The following is a 16669-nucleotide window of genomic DNA, read 5'->3' on the forward strand; positions in this document are numbered from 1 at the left end:
ATAAAGTCATGGAGGTGACACAAGGGCCATATCAGAGAGGGCCTAGTAAACCTTTGTCAGAAGTTTGACTTTTACTCTGTGTGAGGTTGAGATGGCATCAGGGTCATATGGTAGGAGTGGTACAGTCTGTTTTAAGGGATAACTGTGGGTGCTGAGAATAGGCTGAAGATGGATTGAGGGCAGATGGGAGTGCATGGTGGCTTGGACCACGGGGTAACTGAAGAGGTAATAAGCACCATTTGGCTTTTAGATATATTTTCTAAGAGCAGATAAAATTTGCACGCCGGGGCCAGATGTGGTGGCTCATGTCTATAATCCCAGCACTTTATGAGACTGAGACAGTAGGATCATTTGAGAACAGTAGTTTGAAACCAGCCTAGGCAACATAGTGATAGACCATCTTTGCAAAAAATAAAAAAATTAACCAGGCTTGGTGTTGAACAGCCATAATCCCAGCTACTCAGGAGGCTGAGGCTGGAGAATTGCCTGAACTCAGGAGTTTGAGGCTGTAGTTAGCTATGATTGGACCACTGCACCCCAGCCTTGGTGACAGAGCAAGACCCTGTCTGTAAAAATAAAATAATGAAAAAAAAAATTTTTTTTTAATTTGCAGACTGGATGTGGAGAGTAAGAGTAAGAGGGGAGTCAAGGATTACTAAGGTTTTTGGCCTGATCAACTGAAAGAATGGAGTTGCTCTGAGATAGGGAGGACCTGGGAGGAGCAGGGTTGAGAGGAATTAGGAGTTTGGCTTTGAGCATGTTACGTTTGAGAGGTATAGTTCCAGGAAGAAGTCGTGGCTGGATAAAATCCCCAAGGGAGTGGGAGAGAGACAAGGACTGAGGCCTGGGACATTCAAATGTTAGGGATCAGGGAGGTAGGAGCAGCTGGCACAGGAGTCTCTGGAGGAATGCCAGTGAATTAGGAGTAAAGTCAGTGAGTGTGGTATCCTGGAAGCCAAGTGAAGAGATGATGGTACCAGTATTGCATTACTTACAATATGGTAAGTACAATATGGTACAAAAGCTTGAGCTCAGGAGTTTGAGTCTTCGGTTAGCTATGATTGGCTGCAATTAGCTTTATAGAAATATAAAGGCAAATTTTAAAAAGAAACCACTATCAGCTAAAATGTTAGATTTTTCTACACGTCTCTTTTTAGCTTTGTCTCATGAATATGTTTCAGTAATTTTAAACAAATATGTATATAATTTTGTATTCTGGTGCCCATATATCGTTTTTACACTACCCTCCCCCCTCCTGTTTTTTTCTTCATTTTTTTGAGACAGAGTCTCGCTTTGTTTCCAGGCTGGAGTGCAGAGGTGTGATCTCAGCTTACTGCAAGCTCCACCTCCCGGGTTCAAGTGATTCTTGTGTCTCAGCCTCCCACGTAGTTGGGACCACAGGTGTGTACCACCATGCCTGGCTAATTTTTGTATTTTTAGTAGAGACGGGGTTTCACCAGGGCAGCCAGGCTGGTCTCGAATTCCTGGCCTCAAGTGATCCACCCACCTCGGCCTCCCAAAGTGTTGGGATTACAGGCGTGAGCCATGTTGCCCAGCCTTTTTGCTGTCTTTAAATGAATGTTGCATCAAAATACATGTGACATTTCTTTTTAAAACTTACTTTAGAATTCCCAGAAGTGGGATTACCAGGACAAAGAACCTAAAACAAGTATTTTTAATATCATACATTTGGGAAATAGGCACATCAGTTTTAAATATCAGTGTATTCAAATTGATAATGTCACTGCTGAACAGTTCCCATTACTTTTGTGTGTCCATTATTTATAGTAGCTGTTTTTAAGTAGCTTAAGTGAGGGCTATTAACTGAAATGAAATTATACTTTACATCAAGGGTTTTATCACTTGTTTTAAACCCATCTTCTTTTTAAAATTAATATGTCTTATTCTTGATCAGGAAGAAAAATTAGAAGGAGACAATCGCTATTTTTGCGAGAACTGTCAAAGCAAACAGAATGCAACAAGAAAGATTCGACTTCTTAGCCTTCCTTGCACTCTGAACTTGCAGCTAATGCGTTTTGTCTTTGACAGGTAAATGTGTGCAAATATTAGTGTTTGTTGTTCATTGTGGTCTACTATGTACAGACTTTACCATAGATGAGATGATAAAATGATTGTAATTTGAAACTCTAGATTTGAGGATGAAAGTTATAGATGGAGCCTGTCATTTTGAAATGTCGATATTTCATGATTTTATCATAAAAATTTTAAAGAAGCCAACCATATATAATTGATAACTAGAAAAGTAAAAAATCCTTACTTTTTTTATTCTAAGAAAGTATTAAAAACTGCAAGGGCCGGGTGCGGTGGCTCACGCCTGTAATCCCAGCACTTTGGGAGGCTGAGGCAGGTGGATCACCTGAGGTCAGGAGTTTGAGATCAGCCGGGCCAACATGGTGAAACCCCGTCTCTACTAAAAATACAAAAATTAGCCGGGCATGGTGGCAGGCGCCTGTAATCCCAGCTACTGGGGAGGCTGAGGCAGGAGAATCACTTGAACCCAGGAGGCGGAGGTTGCAGTGACCCGATATTGCACCGTTGTACTCCGGCCTGGGCAAGAAGAGTGAAACTCTGTCTTGGAAAAAAAAAAAGAAAGAAAAACTGCAAGTAATTGAATTACCCTGACCTTCTGTATTATCCGATATTTTAAATAGAATAAATTTTGTACTCATTACACCCCCACCATGGGAGTGTATTTTTCATTTTATAATTAAAATCAAGGCAGTGTTTGCACATGTGCATGTCTTCTGTAAAGCAGGATAATCTGTTTTGTGATTAAGTTGAAACTTCTGGAAAATAAGCTGTGTTTGGAATCAGCACTTCGCATTCACATTTTTTAACCTCATATTTGTCCAGCTATAAAACAATATTCTGTTTACTTCTAATTGTACATGTTTTGGAGGAAGATTGTGAAGTGAAAGCTAGCTACTGTTGAGTTTATTAAAATAGCTAATAGAGCTTATATATTGTATTATGATTGTTTTAAATGTAAATATAATCAGCTTTCCTCTTGGTTAGGCAAACTGGACATAAGAAGAAGCTGAATACCTACATTGGCTTCTCAGAAATTTTGGATATGGAGCCTTATGTGGAACATAAAGGTAATACTTTTACTGAGGAGTAAACATTATAATGCTCAGAGACTCTAACTTGTGATCGGCTTGTGATTAATATAGAATAGCAGTCAATTGCCAATTTTTGTTTGCTAATCTCTCTCTGGGAACCTCTGTCTGGGAACAAAGACTTTTTTAGGAGAGCCAAGATGTTAATTCCATTTTGTGTGAGTAAGCACATAGCAAAGATGAGGTGGTTCATTGATATGTACAGAATTAAGGGTATAAAAATAATTTGTAAAAAATGAAAAAGGTATTTTACTGTTTCTGAACCCGCACTTGCCACCTTAGTTTCAATACTATTATTTATCATTTCTCAAAACTAACAGTCTCCAAGCTGCCTCTATTCACTTTTTTAAAAACGTTGTCCCAGAAACATTAGGTGGCATAATTCCAGTATTTATGCTTTCATTTTTCATATCTGCAACTACTGATATGCCCTAGGATGCTATCATTGTTTTAACAAGAAATAAGTACTGCTTTTTTCTTTTGGTAGTCTTCATCCTACCAAACAGGTTGAATCTTACTAGAGAAAGGACTGTTTTACTTCCCTTTAAGGTTGATTGTAGTACTTATAAAATATTATGTATGTATGTATGTACTTTTGAGACGGAGTCTTGCTCTGTTGCCTAGGCTGGAGTGCAGTGGCACGATCTCGGCTCACTGCAACCTCAGCCTCCCTTGTAGCTGGGAGGCTACAAGGGAGCCCAGCTAATTTTTGCACTTTAGGGTTTTGCCGTGTTGGCCAAGCTGGTCTCAAACTCCTGGCCTCAAGTGGGACACCTGCCTTGACCTCCCCAAGTGCTGGGATTACAGGCGTGAGCCACTGCCCCCAACCTGAAATTTTTAATGTAGAAATTATTTTATAAACTCTTATCTCTTTCCAAAAAAAAAAAAAATTTCTGGAGGCAGCTTACAATGGAAGCAAGCTGTAAAAACCTTTAAGAGACATTTCTGGAGGCAGCTTACAATGGAAGCAAGCTGTAAAAACCTTTAAGAGACATGATTGGGAAAGTTGGGGAGGAATGTGCTAAATAAATATGTAAGCTTTCAAATGTATGATACTCTTCAGTACTGTACTTTAAAATTTGTACCTCTGTGGAACAAGGAAACTGTTTTCAACTTCAGTTTTGGACTTCAATGTTAGATTGTTAAATTTTGTTGAATAAATAAACTTAGCTATAGTTCACTTTATGTACTGGTTTGCTTCCTGCCTCCTTTGTTCGGGCAATTGAAATTGAGGAAAATCTAATGGGTTAGTGGCTTCCCAGTCCAGAAACTTAGGAGATGTGAAATGAGCACTTTGCTTGACTCGACTGGATGAGTTTGAATTGTTACTATTACTACTTATTAAGTTTATTATATATTTGCCCAGTTTTATGCTATAAAGAAAATATTTATCAAAAGGACGTGTTAGATCAAAACCTGTAGAAATACTTAATTTTGGTATGTTGGTTTACTAAATATAGTATTTTTTATTTTTTATTAATTTGTTTTTGAGACAGGGTCTGGCTCTGTTGCCCAGGCTAAATTGCATTGATGTGATCACCGCTCATCACGGACTCAGCCTCCTGGGCTCAAGCTGGAACTACAGGCATATTCCACCAGGCCCAGCTAATTTTTAGTTATTTTTTTTTTAGAGACGGGGTCTTGAACTCCTGGGCTCTAGTGATCCTCCTACTTCAGCCTCCTGGAAGTGCTGGGATTACAGGCATGAGCCACCATGTTTGTCTCCTTAATTTTTAAATAAATAAAAAAATAAATAAATATTATCTACTCATTTTAGAATTGTTAGTTAGGACTGGTAAAAGCAATCTAGTGGTTTATAGTTACAGGCTTGTCTTTTACACGCTGTTGTAATGCTTGCTGTACCTCACATAGGTAGAAGACTAAAAACAATTAACTTTTGTTAATTGCATAGGATTTGTTCTAGATAATTTGGGAAATTCAGAAAGCATAAAGAAAAGAAATCCAAACCATGTGTAATTTTGTCATCCAGGTAATTAGTATTTATATTTTCCCGTACCCACACATAACCACACAAATCTGTACACACATATCCATGCAAAGCTCAAAAGATGGATATAAAAGATGATCTATTGTTAAAAGGAGAATCCACCTGTTTCTTTAAATGGTGAGCCTGCAGATATGCAGACATCTTTAGAATGAGGGATCCTCATTTTTGAACATTAGCCCCTAACTCTCAAACTCAAGTCTTGCCATATTCCTTGGGGATTTAAAAGCTTAGCTTTTTTTGCGTTTTTTTTTTTTTTAGAGATAGAGTTTCATTCTGTTGCCCAGGCTGGAGTGCAGTGGCATGATCTCGGCTCACTGCACCCTCCATCTCCTGGGTTCAAGCAATTCTCCTGCCTCAGCTTTCCGAGTAGCTGGGATTACAGGCGCCTGCCACCATGCCTGGCTAGTTTTTTGTATTTTTAGTAGAGATGGGGTTTCACTGTGTTGACCAGGCTGGTCTTGAACTCCTGACCTCAAGTGATATGCCCGCCTTGTCCTCCCAAAGTGCTGGAATTACAGGTGTGACCCACCGCACCTGGCCTAAAAACTATAACTATGTTAATTCTGAAGTTTTTTTCTTTTTCTGTTTTTTTTTTTTTGAGACAGAGTTTTGCGTCGCCCAGGCTGGAGTGCAGTGGTGCGATCTCGACTCACTGCAACCTCCCCCTCCTGGGTTAAAGCAATTCTCCCTGCCTCAGTCTCCCGAGTAGCTGGGACTACAGACGCATGCCATCGTACCCGGCTAATTTTTGTATCTTTAGTAGAGACGGGATTTCGCCATATTGGCCAGGCTCGTCTCGAGAACTCCCAGCCTCAGGTGATCTGCCCACCTTGGCCTCCCAAAGTGGTGGGATTACAGGTGTGAGCCACCACGCCTGGCCTTAATTTTAAAATTGATTAGTTCAATGAATTGATGAATATAAATCCAGGTTATCTGCAAGAATGGTAATGTCAACATTTTTAATGCTGTCTATTGGCAATAAAGTTACAGCTACTGCTGATACCTGTGGATTATTGTCTTCATTAATGATATAGGGAATACTATTAAGATTCCTTTGTAGATGCTCCTTCCAGCTGACCCAATAGCAACTTCTTTTTTTTAGTGATCTTGCCTTCCACCCTCGCTCAGCCCTTACTCAGTGCCTTACCTTGCCTTGTCCTTCTATAGTTGAAGTTTCATGTATCTCAGCATATTTTAGTTTTTTCTTTTTAAATTTTGAAATATATCATATTCCTAAAAGTTCAAAACACAAAAATGCATGGCTTAGTGAATTATGAATTATGTGTACTCCCCAGATCAAGAAAGAAAAACATTTCTGGTACCCCGGAAGCCTCCTTTTGTGCCCCTCCCAGTTGCACAGTTAAAACCACCTTCCTCCCCTTAAGTGTAACCACTTGTCTGACTTTCATGTGGAACGCTTCTTTTATTTTTTTCTTCTTTAGCATTTTACTATATAAGCATGCATCCCTAAACATAGCTTAGTTTACTCTTTTTTCTCCTGGGATATTGCCAGCCACAGCGTAACCCATAATTAAATCTTACTCTGCTGCCCCTGCTTCTTCACCTGGGTTATTGAAGGTAGTGGGAGAAGAACCCCACTGGTGACGCCCCCAGATCCTGCTGAGTCCATGATAGTTAACAACCTTATCATACTTTGTTCCTCCCAGACCCTGCAATGTCTTTGGACACTGCTACCTTTTGTGTTTTCAGCTGAGGTTTCATCCATTGGACACTCTTGTGTTTCTGAGAACTAGGTCCCGCTGAGGTTGCTGGGACCCAATGTGCTCCCATACTCTGGAGGCTGACGCATTTCTAGAGAATCCTGGGCTTTGGTTCCTCTTCAGCCTCCTTTCCTTTTCTCTTCCCCTCTTCCTTACCCACGTCCTGCAAAATGAGGTGCTTTTGACCAATTAGGGTCAATAGAGCCACAAAAAGAAATATATCACCTTTCTCAGTTATTGATACATTTAAAATGAGTTGTCATCAGTATTTGTTCATAAATGTATTAAAGGTATCCAGAATATTAAAAATTTAAACCACTTTAAACATTAAAAACACACAGTTTTTATAATCCATTACTGACCATGTTGGAATATTGTTCAGGCTGATCTCTCTACCCGAGCTGGTTGTAGCAGTGTTGTTTTGTTGCTTCTGTTCATGGTTGTCTTTGACTGCATGCTGGTTATCGCACATAGAGAATTATTTATGGGGATTCCCCTAGGGCTGGGATACATGCCATCTCCTCCACAAAGCCCTTTAGGTTTATTTCTGTCAGGCATTTGGGGCCTCTGCTGGTTAGGTATGATCACAGAGTTCAAGGCTTGAGGTTCCCTGGCTTACACAGACTGGAAGAACCTGGTATGGGCAATCTAAGACCATCACATCTCCCTCCTTTTTATTTCTACTGCTTTGTTCAGGACTCAGGAGTTTTCTTTTTCTTTTTTTCTTTTTTTTTCTTTTTCTTTTGTGTTCTTTTTTTTTTGAGATAGAGTCTCGCTCTGTCACCCAGGCTGGAGTGCAGTGCCAGATCTTGGCTCACCGCAACCTCCACCTCCCGGGTTCAAGCGATTCTCATGCCTCAGCCTCTCGGGTAGCTGGGATTACAAGTGTGCACCACCATGGTTGGCTAATTTTGGTATTTTTAGTAGAGACAAGGTTTCACCATGTTGGCCAGGCTGGTCTCGAACTCCTGACCTCAGGTGATCCACCTGTCTCAGCCTCCAAAAGTGCTGGGATTACAGGCATGAATGAGCCACTGTGCCCAGCCAGGAGTTCTCTTTATGGTTCCCTGAGGTTAGGAAGATAGGCTTTTTCTGGCTCACCTTTAACATGAAGTAACGGGGAGAGTGCAGTGCAGTAGAAAGAACAGTGGAGGGTGATTCCAAGTAAACCCTAAAATTGGAGTATGAAAATGCCCCTAGGGTAGCCTGGGCCAGCTAATACTAATAATTAACTAGAAATTATACCATGTATTCTTAACTCTCTATATAACATCTTTACCCTCAATGATCTCAAAACATTAAGCAATCGACACTCTCCTAAATTATTTTAAGATGGTCTTGCTCTGTCACCCAGGCTGGAGTTCAGTATAGCACGATCACGGCTCACTGCAGCCTTGACCTCCCAGACTCAAGCGATCCTCCCACCTCAGCCTCCTGAGTAGCTGGGACCACAGGTGTATAGTACCATGCCTGGTTAATTTTTTAAGTTTTTATAGACTGGGTCTCTGTGTTGCCCAGGCTGGTTGCGGACTTACGGCCTTAAGCAATCCTCTTGCCTCGGCTCACAAAGTCCTGGGATTACAGGCGTGAACCACCACACCTGGCCTATTTTTCATATGTATTTTAATTCTACCTTTTTTAAAAAAGAAACTTACAGACTATCTTATATAGGAATCTTGGTGTTTAGTTTACCCACCTCCTTTGTTTATCATTCTTTGCATTCTAGACCTTCCATCTGGAAGAGTTTTAAAATATTGAGTTAGAGCTTACAAAATTCTTTTAGTAAGAGTCTGTGGGTGAAAGATCCTTTTCACATATTATTGTCTGAAAGTGTCTATTTTGTTCTTGGGAAATTCATTTTCTCTAAGCATGGGTGGTTACTTTCACTCATTGAAGATATCATTGAAGAAGATAGCATTCTGTTGCCTTGGGGCATCCGTTGTTGCTGTTGAAAAGTTGGTTGCAGTCTAATTCTTGTCTCTACAAGAGGCCTGTTTTGTTTTGTCTAATTTTAAGACCTCTTCTTTGGTTTTGGTATCTTGCAGTGTCACTGTGACCAATTTTGGTTTGGTTTCTTTTTTAATTTTGTTTCTTTAAAAATCTTTTCTGGTTTTCTAGTAGGAAAACCTGCTAGACAAATTCTAAAAGAGCTGTAACACTTGGTTTGATTTTTAATTGATTTATTCTTCTCACCTAGGGCATCTGAAAATTTTCCAACTATTACCTCTGAATGCTTTTTCTCTTCTCCCTTTCCTTCTGGAATGCCAGTTAGATACGTGTTAGATTTTCTTACTCTATGTTGCATGTCGCCCAACTCTTCATTGATTTGTCCTGCATTCTGCATAATTTCTTCAGCTCCACCTTGTACTTTATTCGTTCTCTGTTCAGGTCAACCTGATCTGAGGTTAAACCATTTATAGAGTTTTGACTGTCGGTGACTGTGATTTCCATTTCTTGGAGTTTGATTTGGTTCTTCGTCATTTGATTTTCATTTTCTGTAATCTCTATTCCTCTTAATTTCATCATTTATTTCTTTAAACATACTTAAAATTTTATTTATGTATTTGCTATTTCCACTGACTGAGGTGAAAATCTTCACCAGTTTGATTTTGTTGCTGTTTGCTACCTTGCAGTTAGAGTGACTTGTGATGTGACGTGTGTGTTTTGATGGTACTCATTCCTTAGGATTCCCAGGACCACATCAAACAAAACTCTTGGCTTGGGGTTTTTCTGACTTCATAGGTAGTGTGAAATCATAGTAAAGAAATCTTTTTGAGGGCTAGCTTCTTATGAAGTTGTAATGGAGATTTCCTTTTGGTTTTTGATTTTTACCCCTAGGTCCCAAAATGTAAGTATAAGGCAGATAATTTTCTCTTACCATTTCCTGTGGAGAGCAGATTCATTTTGATAATCTTCTAAACCAAAGAATTGTAGTTTCAAAGAAAATGTGGTATATATACACAATGGAATACTATTCAGCCTTAAATGGAAAGGATACTCTATCATGTGTGATCACATGGATGAATCTGGAGGACATTGTGCTATGTGAAACAAGCTGGGCTCAGAAAGACAAATACTGGCCTGGGCGCAGTGGCTCATGCCTGTAATCCCAGCCCTTTGGGAGGCCAAGGCGGGTGGATCACCTGAGGTTGGGAGTTCGAGACCAGCCTGACCAACATGGAGAAACGCTGTCTCTACTAAAACTACAAAATTAGCCAGGCATGGTGGCGCATGCCTGTAATCCCAGCTACTTGGGAAGCTGAGGCAAGGGAATCACTTGAACCTGGGAGGTGGAGGTTGCAGTGAGCCCAGACAGCGCCATTGCACTCCAGCCTGGGCAACAAGAGCGAAACTCCATCTCAAAAAAAAGACAAATACTTCATGATCTCATCAATACTATATATAGAATCTAAAAAAGTCAAACACGTACAAACAGAGAAGAAAATGGTGGTTACCAGAACCCAGGGAGTGGAGGTGGTGGATGGCAGAGGCGATGAGGAATGGGGAGGTGATGTTCAAAGAGTACAAAGCTTCGGTTCAACAGGACGAGTAAGTTTTGGAGCTTTATTGCATAGCATGGTGACTACAGTTAATAATGCGTTGTGCATTTTGAAATAGCTAAAATAACAGATTTTAAGTGTTCTCACCACAGAAAATGGATACATTAGCTTGATTTAATCATTCCATGATGTAAACATATCAAACATCATATTGTACCCATAAATATATGCAAATATTATTTGTCTTTTTTTTTTTTTTTTTTTTTTGAGACGGAGTCTTGCCTTGTTTTCCAGGCCGGAGTGCAATGGCATGATCTCGGCTCACTGCAACCTCCGCCTCCCGGGTTCAAGCAGTTTTCCTGCCTCAGCTTCCTGAGTAGCTGGGATTACAGGCACTCAATACCATGCTTGACTAAGTTTTGTATTTTTAGTAGAGAGGGGGTTTCACCATGCTGGCCAGGCTAGTCTCAAACTCCTGACCTCAGGTGATCTGCCTGCCTCAGCCTCACAAAGTGCTGGGATTTAGGTGTGAGCCACTGCGCCCAGCCTGTTTGTCAATTAAAAAAAAAACCTTAGTTTCCTGGTGGGAGTCCCCTGTTAGACTCCTCACCTTTTATGAACCTTAGCTGTTGTCTCTGATCCCATAAGCCCTTTGAGATACGGAAAAACAGAGTTCAAGTCGATCATAGTGTTCCCTTAACACTCGCAGAGGGAAACTCTGTTGTCCTTACTACATGGCTTATTGCCTTCACATGGTATTGGGCTTCTGATAATTCTTATTTTCTTGACAGTGCATTTAGAAAGATTTAAAAATATTTTTATCTTACCCAGTATCTTCAGTGTTTTCAGCTGGGGTGAGTTCAGTGGGTTTTGGCCCAGGTATTAATCTGCATTACTGTTTCCCCAACTATGCTTCAAGAATGCAGGGACTCTGTTCCTTTAGTTAATTAACTGCTGTATCCTTCATGCCTGAAACCGTGTCCAGTATGTTTATTGTTTGTCTAATGAGTGATTGGCTATACTCTGCTGTGATGTACTCTTTTGCATTTTTAAGGAAATTATAGCAATGAAATAGTCAAATTCTAGCCTGGGCAAGACAATGAGACCCTGTCTATAAAAAAAAAAATGGGCCGGGCGTCGTGGCTCACACCTGTAATCCCAGCACTTTGGGAGGCCGAGGCAGGTGGACCACTTGAGGACTGCAGTTTGAGACCAGCTTGGCCAACGTGGTGAAACCCCATCTCTACTAAAAATACAAAAACTTAGCCAGGCATGATGTTGGGTGCCTGTAATCTCAGCTACTTGGGAGGTTGAGGCAAGAGAATCGCATGACCCCAGGGGGGCGGAGGTTGCAGTGGGCTGAGATCACACCATTGCACTCCAGCCTGGGCAACAAGAGTGAAACTCCATCTCAAAAAAAAAAAAAAAAAAAGGCCAGGCGTGGTGGCTTATGCCTGTAATCCCAGCACTTTGGGAGGCCGAGGCAAATGGATCACCTGAGGTCAGGAGTTCAAGACCAGCCTGGCCAACATGGTGAAACCCCGTCTCTACTAAAAATACAAAAATTAGCGGGGTGTGGTGGTGTGTGCCTGTAACCCCAGCTGCTTGGGAGGCTGGGGCAGGAGAATCACTTGAACCCAGGAAGCAGAGGTTGCAGTGAGCCGAGATCATGCCATTGCACTCCAGCCTGGGCAACATGAGCAAAACTCCATCTCAGAATAAATAAATAAATAAATAAATAAAAATGTACACTTGTCATCCCAGCTACTCCTGGAGGTTGAGGTGGGAGGATTGTTTAAGCCCAGGAGGTTGAAGCTGCAGTGAGCTATGATTGTGCCACTGCACCTTAGTCTGGTGACAGAACAAGACCCTGTCTCAGGAAAAAAAAAAAAATTGTCAAAGATCTGTGCAAAGATTTGTACGGTAAAGATAATTATTATTGCTTATAAAGGCCCTCAAACATTACCAGTTTAAATAAGTGTTCATTAATGTGGGTGTGGTTAGGCCTATTATGGTAATTATATATAGTCATTATAAGTAATTTTTAGAAGAATAATGATGTGAAAAGATATTATTTGTTGGAAAAAAACTGTAGGTTTCAGTATTAATTGTGGTTATGTGAGTTTATTAATGAATTGTTTTGTTTTCCAGTAAACAACAGAACATGTATAGTGGAAGTGATCTTTTCTAACACATTTTCCCCATAATTGCTTTAAGTTGAGGATCTTTACAAGATGTTTCTCAAATTTTAAGACATTTTAGTTCACTTTGAAATGTAAATGTTCATTTATTGTCAATATTTTGATGTATGTATAAAGCCTTTTCTTTTTGAATACCATGTAAAATATAGGCTATGATTTGTAGATTTTATTTAATTCAAATAGCACAGGAACTTAAAATACTTATGAAGAAATCTGAGTGCAGTATCATTCTAGATTTTTTAAGTTTTCATCCCTATATTTTCCAACTGTTTGGCCTACACCTGTTTTTATTTTTATTTTTTTCCAGCTTTAGTGAGGTAGACTTGGCAAATGAAACTTTGATCTGAAGGTGCTAATGTGATGATACATGTGTCATGTGAAATGATGACCACAATTGTGAGTCTGCTTGTGTCATCTCAACGCGCTGTGTGTTAGATCTCCAGATCAAAGTTTGTGCCCTTGGACAAATGCCTACACCTGTTTTGAGAGCAAATTTTCATGACTTGCCGTCAGTTTTTGCCAAAGCATTTATCTTCTCTTCTATAAACAACAGCCTTTTCATTTGACATTCGTGTCTTCCTGGTTTGTATAAGTTTTAAGTTTCGTAACACACAGAGAGTATGAACAGCCGATTCTTGGGAAGCGTGTGGCCTCGCTAGTGTGTGCTGAAGAGCACGGTGTGTAGTAGAGTAGCTTATGTTCCCTGAGTGCCCAGGAGGCCGTAGTTTTTCATACGTGTATTTTGCAGAGGCTTGGAGAATTAATACAGTGTGCTGTTTAGAGTGTGTTTAAGAGAGTGTTAACGGAGTGTAATTATACATTATTTTGTAAAACTAATTTGTAAAAATTTTAGGTGACATGTTTTTAGTTATACCACATGTATAAAGGTTCGTAATCATTACAATTCAGGCTCAGGATATAAGAAATACTGTTATCCAACGTTTCTTTTACTTTCTCCCTTTCTCTCCAGGTGGGTCCTACGTGTATGAACTCAGCGCAGTCCTCATACACAGAGGAGTGAGTGCTTATTCTGGCCACTACATCGCCCATGTGAAAGATCCACAGTCTGGTGAATGGTATAAGTTTAATGATGAAGACATAGAAAAGATGGAGGGGAAGAAATTACAACTAGGGATTGAGGAAGATCTAGGTAAAACCTTTAAGTTGTGAGTGCCCTTTTAAAATATAAATTTATTTTACTAGAAATTTTTGTGATAAATTATTATGGCTCAAGATTGTTATGTTACAGACTATCAAGGATATTTGCATTTCTTAAACACATGTAAAATCACTGAACATCTTGTATTAGCAATGCTTGTTTTTCGAGTCCGGGTCTTACTCTCTTGCCCAGGCTGGAATGCAGTGGTACAGTCATGGCTGACTGCAGCCTAAACCTGCTAGGCTCAAGTGATCTTCCCGCCTCAGCCTTCCCTTCCTAGTAGCTGGGCCTACAGATATGTGTCACCACACCTGACAAAATTTTTTTTGTCAGGTAAAAATTTTGTCAAAATTTTTTTCAGTAAGACAGAGTCTTACTCTGTCATTAAGGCTGGAGTGCAGTAACACCATCTTGGCTCACTGCAACCTCTGCCTCCTGGGTTCAAGCAGTTCTCGTGCCTCAGCCTCCTGAGTAGCTGGGATTACAGGCATGTGCCACAATGCTCAGCTAATTCTTCCTTTTCCTTCTCTTTCCTTTTTTTTTTTTTTTTTCCCGCTCTTGTTGCCTTCTTGTCCAGGCTGGAGTGCAATGGCGAGATTTCAGCTCACTGTAAACTCTACCTTTCGAGTTCAAGTGATTCTCCTGCCTCAGCCTCCCAAGTAGCTGGGATTACAGGCATGTGTCACCACAGCTGGCTGATTTTGTATTTTTAGTAGGGACAAGGTTTCACAGTGTTGGTCAGACTGGTCTCGAACTCCTGACCTCAGGTGATCCACCTGCCTTGGCCCCCCAAGGTGCTGGGATTACAGGCGTAAGCCACTGCACCTGGCCTTAATTTTTTCTATTTTTAATAGAGACAGGGTTTCACTGTGTTGGCCAGGCTGGTCTTGAGTTCCTGGCCTCCAGTGATCTGCCCGCCTTGACCTCCCAAAGTGCTGGGATTACAGGTGTGAACCATCATGCCCGGCCAACCTGGCAAAAATGTTTAAAACAATTTTTTTGTGGAGACAGGGTCTTACCTGGTTGCCCAGGCTAGTTTCGAACTCCTGAGTTTAACAGTCCTCCCGCCTTGGCCTCCCAAAGTGTTGGGATTACAAGGCATGAGCTACCACGCCCAGGTAGCAATGCTTGCTTTTTAAAATTTTAGTTAAAAAAATTTACAATTATTTTGTTCCAGAGATGGTTTTCATAATGTCATGTTTTCAGTAAAGCTTGAAGGCAAATGATCAGTTTTTAATTACCAGCTTTATTTAAGTGGGTAGGGGAGGATCATGGGTATTAAGTTAGTGATGATGAATAGGAGATTTAATGTAGTAGGATTTGTAATTATTTTCCTTGGGTCAGGAAATTTATTTTGGGGAACTAATTCTAGCAGGTAAACTTTGTTTCTCCTTCCTTTAAGTATCTTACCCAAATTCTTGAGCAGTGCTTCTGTGGAAAATGAGCTGGTTGCTACTGTGTAGTAGTGAGGTCTGCCATAAAGACTACTTCTTGAAATAGTATCCTAGTATGTACTTTCATCACCTCAGTTGTCTTGGGCCTAAGTACCCATTTATTTTCCAAAGGAATGGACAGTTTTTCTAGTTGGAGCCATCTCCTGAGCTCCATCTCCTGAGCTGTTTATCACTTTCTTCCCATTGTCTGTCAGACAGGTATAGGCAATTGTCCAAGGGCACAGACTTTGTTCTGGAAATCTAACACACAGCACAGTGAGATGACACATGCAGACTCACAATTGTGGTCATATCATTTCACAAGAAAGTGCTAAACAGCTTTGGATGAGGTTCAGACTGTGGTATCTGAATTGGAGAAAAGAAATGGGAGTAAGTGTGTGTCTCCTGCCACTCTTCTTTCTTAATAGGTCAGAGACATTTATTCAAGGTGTCCAGTAGGCAGGAACATAGCAGTTGAGATTTGCTTTCGAGACATAGGCATCATCTCTACAGATAATCGTTTGTTAACTCCATTTATGTAGCTTGGAGAAGTCATTCTTTCACTTTTAAATTTTATTTTCTTTCCTTTTATTTATATATTTTTTTGAGACAGAGTCTTGCTCTGTTGCCCAGGCTGGAGTACAGTGGCAGGAACATGGCTCACTGCAGCCTCGAACTCCTGGACTCAAATAATCCTCCTGCCTCAGCTTCCCAAGTAACTGAGACCACAGGTGTGATCCACCACACCTGGCTAATTTTGTAATTTGTTACGGAGACAGAGTCTCCCTGGGTTGCCCAGATTGCTTTTGAATTCCTGCCCTTAGACGATCCTCGCGCTTGGCCTCCCAAAAGTGTTGGCATTACAGACATGAGCTTCCGTGCCCAACCTGTTTTCTACTTTTAAATAACATTTCTGTGTTTATAGAACTTCAGCAATCTCGCTCCCATTTTACCCAAGTAAAACTCAAATTCTTAACATTTGCTTATACAGTGTATGTTTTCATTATGACATTTTTACTAGGAACAAAATTGAGATAGCACATTAACTGGGTTGAGCGAGGTGGCTTACATCTATAATCCCAACACTTTAGGAGGCTGAGGTAGGAGGATGCTTGAGCCCAGGAGATCAAGGCTTCAGTGAGACATGATTGCACCACTGCACTCCAGCCTGGGCTACGGAGTGAGACCTTGTCTGAAAAAAAGAAAAAAAAAAAAAAAGAACTTTAAATTGTGAAAAATTATGTCTTGGTTTTATTTGACTGTTTTTTACTGGGTTTTTAAAAAATCTATCTACATTCTAGGATTAAAAGCATTGTTAAGGCTGTCTTATATATGGGTAGTCCTAGATTTTAAAACAGTTCAAGAAAATACTTAACACCCATTGGTATCTCATTCCAGTGTTTTCATAACTCATTATTTTATGCAGCATATATTTTAGCTTTCATCTTTTAAATCAAAAATAGAAAATATTTTAAAATTTCATTAGACATTCATTATTATGTTGTAT

General features: G+C 40.2%; 1 protein-coding gene and 1 pseudogene across 5 annotated transcripts in view; one reads left to right on the top strand and one right to left on the bottom strand.

The window, feature by feature from the left end:
* Nucleotides 1–16669, top strand: part of USP48 (ubiquitin specific peptidase 48) — a 105869-nt gene that overhangs the window by 34953 nt on the left and 54247 nt on the right. For all 5 annotated transcript variants that reach the window (XM_019012274.4, XM_055387084.2, XM_019012276.4 and 2 more), the window contains exons 7-9: nucleotides 1916–2049; nucleotides 3037–3119; nucleotides 13541–13720. In XM_019012274.4, coding sequence (XP_018867819.3) covers nucleotides 1916–2049; nucleotides 3037–3119; nucleotides 13541–13720 — 397 coding nt within the window. The remainder of the gene's footprint in view (nucleotides 1–1915; nucleotides 2050–3036; nucleotides 3120–13540; nucleotides 13721–16669) is intronic.
* LOC115932272 (uncharacterized) lies at nucleotides 8975–9030 on the bottom strand (annotated as a pseudogene).

The sequence above is a fragment of the Gorilla gorilla genome, chromosome 1 (assembly GCF_029281585.2).
Source record: "Gorilla gorilla gorilla isolate KB3781 chromosome 1, NHGRI_mGorGor1-v2.1_pri, whole genome shotgun sequence".
Classification (NCBI taxonomy): Eukaryota; Metazoa; Chordata; class Mammalia; order Primates; family Hominidae; genus Gorilla; species Gorilla gorilla.